The 10,087-nt window shown below is 35.1% G+C and overlaps 1 protein-coding gene across 1 annotated transcript in view; it reads right to left on the bottom strand.

Annotated features, from left to right (window-relative positions):
* Hr38 (Hormone receptor-like in 38) overlaps window positions 1-9,318 on the bottom strand; it is a 55,474-nt gene extending 46,156 nt beyond the window's left edge. The window contains exon 1 of the mRNA XM_085817768.1: window positions 8,973-9,318. Within this exon, the coding sequence (XP_085673894.1) occupies window positions 8,973-9,105 (133 nt within the window). The 5' untranslated portion in view covers window positions 9,106-9,318. The remainder of the gene's footprint in view (window positions 1-8,972) is intronic.
* Window positions 9,319-10,087: the final 769 nt, after the last annotated feature.

Here is a 10,087-nt window from a genome sequence, read left to right on the forward strand (position 1 = left end):
TAGCTCCTCCCTTCTTCCAGCATGTATGTGCGTAACGGTATGGTGTAACGGTTGTGTAACGGCTAGCACACTCAGTGCGTATTCGAGAGGTCCATGTTCGAGTCCCGGCGAGGGCATTGCTCATTTTTCTTATCTCTAACATAAAAAAAACCTAATGACTCAACATTGGCGCCCGAACTAAAAGGTACTGGATGATGATTCTTCACCACCAGGATTTGGCGATTGGGTCCCCAAACCCGCCCTTCAAAAGGGAAAATATATAGGGTATCAAAAGTGCAGCCCGACTCACCTAACCAAACACGTTGGTCTCATGGCCATAACAGGCCACGTCCAATTCACCAAAGGAAATAAAGAAATAATTGAAACATAAAATAACTAAATATAATCATGTGTTATTAATAATCAAAAACATAAAAGTGAAGAAAAAATATTTAGACAAAAGCAGACACACACACAAAAAAGCAAAGTATATAAAGTATTTTCTTCCTCCTTTCTGCATGCCTTGGTGGTGTAACGGTTAGCACACTCGGCGCGTATTAGAGAGGCCCAGGTTGGAGTCCCGGCAAGGGTATTGCCCATTTTTCACGTACTCCTGCTTCAAAGTCACAGCCTAATGCCTCTACAAACTTATTAAAAACATAGTGTATTTCATTGAATTCGATATTATTCGCAAAAGGGGAATTTTATATTTAGTGAAAGTGAAGTCTCTGTTCTTTACAGTCTCGTCCAAATAATGAAACAGGGCATTTAAGTGAAATTTTTGGGTCATTTAGATAAATAAATTATAAATTCCATAAAAGCATATACTCATAGCTGAAAATCAAATATTTTAAAATTCTGACGGTTTTCTGATGGTTGACTAAACCTTTTGCTGCTCAGTGTCTTATGTTAAATTCAAAAATTTTGTGAAATTTTTTAACATATCTTATGTTAAAATACCTTTAATTTTAATTCTTATTTCATTTCGATGCCATAATGCAAATTTCCAGCATTCGTGCGATGTTCAGATTAGGTAGAAGGAAGGAAATATTTAAAGGAAGATGAAATCAGATCGTGTTGTGCCTGCTTGAGGGCCATGTTATTAACTTTGCTTCTATAGCGTTTAGAATTCTACGGTGTTCAGTTACTCTTGGTATAAGGCTTGTTTACGCCGACTTCCAGTCGGAGCCAGCTTGCGCGACAGTTAATCTGTGAAGCCGTTAAGCTATACTTTATAAGGTATTTTCTCCGTCCTTTTTGCATGCCATCGTGGTGTAACGGTTAACATTCACGGCACGTATTCGAGACGTCTTGGTCCGAGTCCCGGTGAGGTCATTGCTCATTTTTCACCTTTCCTGCTTCAAAATAATCTCACGATTCTACAGTGGCGCCCGAACAAAAAGGTGGTGGATGATGATTCTTTACCACTAGAATTCGGCGATTGAGTTCCCTAACTCCCCCGCTCTTTCTTTAAAAGGGAGAGTATAAAAGGTACTTTCTCACTCCTTTCTGTATGCCTTTGTGGTGTAACGGTTAGCACGCTCGGCGCGTATTTGGAGAGGTCCAGGTTCGAGTCCCAGCAAGGGCTCATTTTTGCTGTGCTTCTGTTTCATACGTGGCAAAGCGAGTACCTCGCTAGCATATATGCTCAGCGTGCCACAGACGCATTTACAACGTACCTCAGCATGCACTGTACCCATCGTAAACGAACCAAGAGAATAATGCATAGACAAGTGTATAGTGCAGTCTAGAATTATCTTACAGTTTATGTCCGTCTGTTTCTTATGTACATCTCTACCAGCCAAAGTGTAAATTTCTAATATCATGTTGTCAAGTTTTTAAGAGGCTCAGCCCCTGTAGTAGGCATGTATTAAATATGCACATTAATGTGCACTTCATAATATGTCGAATCCACGTAGTATTTAGTGTTTTCATATGCGTATGTGCCTGCATATTTCAGTGTATTGCATTCACGTGTATGTAACAGTAGTATAGTATAATTGTTTAATCTCATTTACGTGTACTGTACTCACGTATTATCAGTGTATTGTATCCACGTGTATGTTACAGTAGTATAATTGAATAGTTGTATAATCTAATTCACGTGTATTTTTGTGTACATGGTACTTACGTATCAGGGTCAATGTATATCAGTGTAAAGTATATTAGTGTGTCGCATTAATGTGCACTTGTGTATTGTGCCTATATTTTAGTGTATCGTGTATTAGTGTTTAGTATATACGTGTATAGTATATTAGTGTGTCGTATTGGTGTATTGTATCTATCATTTAGTGTATAGTAAATTAGTGTGAAACATTTATGTATATTGACGCATCGTGTCATTGGTTTATTGTGTCTATAAATATATTCTAGCATCATGTTGTCATTTTTCAAAATCTAAGAACATACAGAGTAACCCCTGTAGCAGTACTGTGTATTATTAATATTTACACAAAAGTGCATTTTAAAATATATAGAATTTACGCAGTATCTATGTGTATCAATACTTAACTTTTTTATATATTGTAATTTAGCGTACGTTTCTACCTATCTCAGTGTATTGTATCCACGTGTATGTTACAGCAGTATAATAGAATAATTGTATTATCTTACCTATGTGTATTTTTGTGTGTATGGTACTTATGTATTAGTTTCAATGTATACTAGTGTGTCGCACTGGTGTATTGTGTCTATCTTTTAGTGTATAGTATATTAGTGAATTATTGTATAGTATACTGGTGTATAGTATATTAGCGTATACAATACTGGTGTATAGCGTATTAGTGTGTCACAATTATGTGTATTGGTGTATTGTGTCTAACTTTGAGTTTACAGTATCTTAGTGTGTTGCATTATGTACATTGACGCATCGTGCGATTACACGATCAGGTCTATTTGTAAATTACTATATTTATGCCTATTTAAAGTTTCAGTTACAGATAGTTGCAGGGTCCGGACAGCACCCGAGTAGTCATTGAAGCCGTCCGGGTGTCCGGCCCTGCTGTCACCTGTCACCTGTGCTTCTGTTTCAAAAATACCTAATGTCTCTACACTGTAAACGCGAGTTGGTGCCGAATGTTAAAGTTTATTTTAGTTAATTTAAGGCTCTTTACACCCTTTTTTTCAACTTTCTAGTGCTTTACAAGACTTGGAAATAATTCACGAAACAGTCTTCAACTCGCAAACACGACGTTGCATAGTTTTTAGTTCCGGTTTCAATTTATTGTTTATTTCCTCTATTTATGGTATTGTTAACAAAAAGTTTAAAATTTGCCTCTTTATCTTGAGCATTCAAGTGCTTTCAATTTTTTTCTCCTTCCGTATTAATTGTGTAGTTTTGATTAATGTATTTCAGAAATTGGCGGAATCCTTTCATTTTTCTCTTGGATTGTTTCAATGGACTCCGCATGTCCTTAAGCCTAGCTAAACGAAAATGAGAAATATTTATCATTGGCGTTTTATAATGTCGCCAAACTGGCGATATTATCACAAAATTGCAACGAAATGCCTTTCTTCTCAAAGAATCTTTCCGAAAACGAATCTTTGAAGTATGCATATATATATATGCGTTCCGGAAGTAGATCCCAGATTTTGCTATGACGTCACGTAGAACTAAATCAATGATAAAGACAGAAAAATAGGCGCATATTCATATATTCATATTGCTCGGATAGAGGTGCTATTTCTAGCTCTTTCGTGGCAGTGACGTCGTACCCTAATTAATATACGAGTCTGATTATTCGAATTTCGTGACGTCACAGCCCAGTCGTGACGTAGAATTGTGAACAGCGAAATATTTTCTATTTTTAGCTCCGTTGTGCGATTTGGATTCTATTTTATTGAAAAATGCTGCGCGTAGGCTGAGATGGTATCAGTTTTTGTTTCACTGCCTGATAAAAATAAACTGGATTTATCGCCAGAAATAGCTATTCTTGTAATCTTATCCAAAAAGGAAATATTTGCATAAATAAGAGAAAATTAAACAGTGCAAAAGGAAGAGAACTTAGTTACTTTTTTAAATAATCTTATCTGTTATTGAGATCGGATGCAGAAAAGCAAAAATTCGATGACTCTTCTAAGAATTTCGTATTCTCTTATTTCTCGATTTCGAACTGTAATTTAAAATATACGTGAATTCTATGTCATTAATTTTTCTTCTAAAACTATTTCTTGCTCTATCAGTTATATCTGAAATGCAATCTGACTTTTCAAATGAACAAATTCCAAGCTGATAATAAAATAACAGGCCCTATCAATTGTTTTGTTTTCCAAAAATAAGTAGGAAGTGCGTGGTATGAACGTTTTTTAAAAAGTTTTTTTTTATTATTATTTAAGGTATTCCCTCCCTCTCTTTCCAGCATGCCTTCCTGGTGTACCGGTTAGCATGCTCGGCGCATAGTCGAGAGGTCCAGGTTTGAGTCCCAGCGAGGGCATTGCTTATTTTATACGTCTCCGGCATCAAAGTAACCTAATGTCTTTACAGTGGTGCCCGAACTTAAACACGGTGGTGGATGATTATTCTTATACACCAGAATTTGTCGAGTGGGATCCCTAATCCTCAGTCGCCCTTTAAAAGGGGGAGTATGTAAGGTATTTTCTGCCCCTTTCCCGCATGCCTTCTTGTGTAACGGTTAGCACACACGGCGCGTATTCGAAAGGTCCAGGTCGAGTCCCGGCGAGGGCACTGCTCATTTTTTACGTCTCCAGCATCAAAATAGCCTAATGTCTCTACAGTGATGCCCGAACTAAAAGGTGGTGGATGATAGTGCTTCACCACCAGAATTTGGCGAGTGGGTTCCCTAATACCCAGTCGCCCTTTGAAACGGGGAGTATATAAGGTGTTTTCGGTCTTTTTCCAGCATGCCTTCGTGGTGTAACGGTTAGTACACTCGGCGCGTATTCGAGTGTCCAGTTTCGATTACCGGCGAGGGCATTCTCATTTTTTATTTCTCCAGCATCAGAAAAACTTAACAGCTCTATCATTGTACAGTTTTAACCGTAGTAAAAGCACTGTACAGTTTTAACCGTAAATTCCATAATTATACAGTAAATTATTTCGTACACAATTAAATAACCGAGTTGCTTAAATGCGAATTAACCGTCATTGATTTACCAGAAAAATAACCGACACATAGAAAATTCTCTTTCTTAAATCAAAGTAATTACTGTCATGTAGCTCGTAGAATCATCACATGATCTGTTGGAGCCTGGACATAGAAGAATCTGTAATGTAATTTTCGAAATACGAAATCCGGACCTCCCACTGGCCAGTTGGACATGCTTCCAATTGCAGCACGAAGGTACGCGGTAAGACGGGAGAAAATATCTTAAATATTTTCGAAGATTTATACCTTTCTTTGGTATAAAATGATATAAATCTTGCATACTTTTCTAGGTTTTTCGTGATAACTATGTTGTCTTTTAGTGGCGTGTTATTACTATTTGCACATATGAATATCCCGACCATTACGTTGCATACAATATATTTATAAATAGAAAAATACACCTAAGAAGCTGCGAAAGAGTCAAAAATAAAAAGAAAATCGATTAAATTAATAACAAAAATACTAAAATAATTTTACTGAACGAGTAATGACTCGTTCGAAGTTAAATTAAGGAATAAAAACATCTCAGTTTGGTCTGGAAAGGAAAAGGAAGAATGGTTAAAGGAAATCATCATAAAATGATGAATATTTGAAACTGCTTGATGGATCGCAGAAAGAAAAAATTGGTGGTTGAAACTTTTATATCTAATGAAACGAAAGTAAGACTGAATATGAAAACACTACATATCACATAAAGATCTCACGTACCAGTTTTCAGCTTTTTATTTTAACAATTGGTTTGGTTTTATGGGATTGCGGCTAAGCCTCGAAAGCTATTTGCCTAAGGGAAGGATGCCTCCGTGGGGGACTTTGTAAGAGTAACTGGTTCGTTTACACGTTACTCATGGGGAAAAGAAACAAAGCGCCCATGCAGCCGGAGCGTTGTTTGCAGGATTCAAACCCCAGACCAAACTACCAGTGGTCAGCAACTTTACCGCTCGGGTACATTTTATTTTAGCAATAAACTATATATAAAGCTCAATAACTTCCGTGTTTTTAATTATTTTAATGGTATTTACATATTATGTCGTGGATCGTGGAACTGTCGCGTCGCGAAGCAATGCAATTTAGCACCAGTTACGGACAAGTAGGAAGAAACAAATCAGGAATATCGTTTGATCGTTCGAAAAATGTCTCATAAGCGATGTTATGGAACGGAACGGAAGATGAATATTATCTACGAGGCGGATGACGACAGTGTTAATTGCGAAATGGAAAACAGTGAACGGCATTCGAGCGGATTTGCCTGCAGCAGAGACAAACTTTCGATAATTTTTGGAAAATTTCGCTTCGGATACTAATATTCAGAAGTTCAAGTAATGTATATTACGGTTAAGTAAGAGAAAAATAATATTTTAAAACTAACTTTAATTTTTAATATTTATTTCTATAATCGAATGTTTTACCAGGTCATTCTGAATTCATATGCCAGCATTCATATACTTTAATTTCAGCAACGAAAGATTTCATAAAAATTCTCGACTTATGCATGAAAATACACGGTATTTAATCACGCGAATTCAAAATGCGCGTTTCGTTTCCAAAACTCATATAATTATTTGGTATTTCCTTTGGATAAATTAAAAAAAATACCTAAGCACAAAATATTCCAACTTTTTGATTAAATTAGCTTATTAGTGCAAAGCGGCAATTTGCTCAGAACTATTAATTTCGTTCTGGCATTTTGCGTTAAAATGGCGGTTGACTTTCCAATTTGTTGCCACCAATTATTAGAGCCTTGTATTATATTTCAAGAAATTAAAAAAAAAAGAATTAAAAAAATCTAAAAGCTTTCAGAATTTACATTACGCCCAAAGTGACTTTTTTTAACCTATTGTGCGTTATCTTTATTTATTAAATATCATGTTTTTCGCACTTAAACTATAAAATTCAGTTAACAGCGATATCGCAAAATAATTTTAAAATGAGCCTATCTTTAGAATTTCCGATACACAGTCTCGCACGTTGGAGATAAAAATGTTTTTTCCACCCGTTTCCATTCCTGTTTCTGGATCAAAAAATCTAACAGTTGTGGGAAATAATATTAAATCTTTGTGGTTGGAAGCATCACAGTATATGGATATAAATGTGCATTTAATCTAATTCTTTCTGCAATTGTGAAAACGAATATAGTGAAAAAGCATTACAAATAATTGCTTCGGTTTTTGCCCTTGCACGTGCAAATTTTTTGTCGTACAATGTTTTGATCATTTGCGACGTACAATCAATTGATCTGAAACTTTGATTGTGGTTTATGGTGTGGAAAGCAAATAGCCCTTCAGCTAATGCTAGCTTTTCCTCCGTTAACAATACATATTCCTTGACGAAACGTAACGACGATGATCGAGCACTACCGAGTAAATGTAACTCGTTACATCGCCTAATTTAGTTTACTCTGCATGCATTTTATGTGTTTTTTATTTATATATTTTTATTTCTTTATATTTACTATAATAATTAATAAGTAATAGGTAATATATTTTTACAGTACATTTAAAATAAGAAATGCAGATGTTTTTTAGAAAGCGGGACATGTGGTGACTTTAACATAGTGCTAAATTGACTAATCAAGAAACCGCAAAACTTTATATTATGTAAAAAAACCATTAAAAAATTCCAATTGGTCTCAAATCATTATATGCAAATCCGAAATACAGATGCAAATAAATATAAAGAGTAAAACTAATATGCTTTAAACCAGAGTTTCTTAAACTTTTTTCAATCGTGACCGCTTTTTATCACTGAGACGTTTTCCCAACCCCCAGGATCTCATAATATTTACAAAAATTTTGTGGGGATCCCATAAGTACTGCGCAAATCCGACACACGCGTGTTCGAAACTGTCGATTTTTTCACTTGTACTGTAATATTCTATTGCAGTTTTAGGCCATTAACTTTAATTTCTAATTTTAAGACATAGAACCATTTGAAAATTTTAAATAAGTAACAGACGAAATGACAGCATCACGTGCAAAGCAAAGAAAATGAACGTTTATATTATAAAAAGAATGCGTCGAAACTTTTTTTTTCCTATGTCTGTATATTGTCTTATCTTTATCTATTTTCAGATACATTGTGTGAAAACTAATTGGTAATTGTAAAATTATTATAAAAGTTAAATAAATATCAAAACTGCTAAAAATTTTGGCGACCCCCCTTGATCTTCTTAAACTGTGAAGAAATCCTGCTTTAAACCAAACAATATATACATTTACATAAGTATATCTGAATTATTTCTACGATGAATAGTTTTTAAAATCTTGTTTTTTTGATTTGACTATTATTATACTTCAGTTTTAGTATTACTATTTTTATTCCACTAATACAATAATATTATTTTTGTTATACAACAGTTTTAAATTTTTTGCTGATTGCTTCTCTGACCTACTCTTTGTGATATTTGTTGTTGTATTATTGTATCCTATGGTAAATTTGTTTACTTTGAAATTTGCTTCGAATTCCAACGTATATCACATGCTCGAAAAGATGTTACTGGATATGTAATCCCTTGTGTTATTCCTTTTAAGTTTGTTAAATTATTTTTCGGTGTATCTTAAGTATGCCATTAAATATTGTAGCTCTATATTTAAAAGTGATTTACTTTAAATTACAATAATATATGAAGCAAAACAATGTATTTTTCAGAAAACGTTCACCGAAGTAATTATTCGGGATAATAAAAGAATGAAGATGAATTAGAACTTTTGTTTCCAAATATGCTTATAAATTTCAAACAAGCGATTCAGTAATAAAAATAAATAGTATAAGAATACAGTTTCTCATATAAATCGAATTTTCTTACACTGGCATGCATATGTGTATTAAAAATTACAATTGTACAACAATACTTAACAGCTCCGTTCGATTCATAAACTTATACGAGCTTACCCGGCACATGAATGTCCAGAGTGCTTGGAATCCAGCTTTCAGGGTGAAAGGGGATTGCGTTTAGCCATTCTTCATTCATCCGATGTTGAAGAAACGAATAAAAATTATCCCTGAAGTCCTTTTTCACGTCCATTAATGTAATCCAGTTTTCGTAGGTATAGATTTAGTCTGGCGAATTTGTTTTCGCACTCTTATAATTAAAGAGGAAAATCTTGTCATGCACACGATAAATTTTGCATGCACATGAGAATCGGTCTAAACAAGACAGCACATTTCAAAGCAGGACCTCCTTCTACCACTATTCAAAACAGAAACAGGGGTGAAGGAATGCTTTATATTTCCGAACTTGGTAATTCCGCGCAAAAAAACGCGCCTTTCTCTACAACCTGTTCTACTATAATGGTTTTCCCTTCTGTTTCACTCAATGGGTTCTAGTAAGTTTAGCTCCGCCTTCAACTTCCGATCACATGGTATATTTAATCTACATCTGATTGGCGATGACGTTTAAACGCGTAGATCTTCGGTTCGGCTACTGTGACGCCTATGTTTCGTGACGTAACGGAAGTGTGACGTTATACTATTTCATGTTGACGCTGCCGACAGAGGGTTGGAGTGATAATCGCTTCCGAATCCTGTTTCGACTCACGTTTCGATAGCATTACACGTTGTTTATTGAATGTGAAATAACAGGTGTTTTCCTTTAATGTGTTGGTCAACTAGAAGATGCGCTATTTCTGGTACAGTACGGTTGCCAAGATAGTGGTGTAATGTTTCTGAAAGAGTAAAGCCTAGTGCTATTCAAGCCTGGGAAATACCGGCGTAATTTTTGTCGATCACGTTTAAATATAATTAATATCAACAATATTTGTAAAAAAATAAAAATTTAGTTTGTTATATAAAGCGGAACAAAATAATAGATTTTCACCACGATGGAACAAAAGTTGCAGATTATTAATTAGAACGTCAGGAAGGAAGCGGCAACTAAGAAAATATTCCGCCAATAATGTACACTACGGGAAAAAAAAAAAAAAGAGGGGGGTCAGTTTTATATTTCCCGTTCTACTGGGCCGATTGACGAAATTCAACTTGCGTTTTTCATGTCTCGAAAGCGCGAC

This window comes from Stegodyphus dumicola, chromosome 5, assembly GCF_044657685.1.
Source record: "Stegodyphus dumicola isolate Sdum_Otavi_A_Nest chromosome 5, ASM4465768v1".
Lineage (NCBI taxonomy): Eukaryota > Metazoa > Arthropoda > Arachnida > Araneae > Eresidae > Stegodyphus > Stegodyphus dumicola.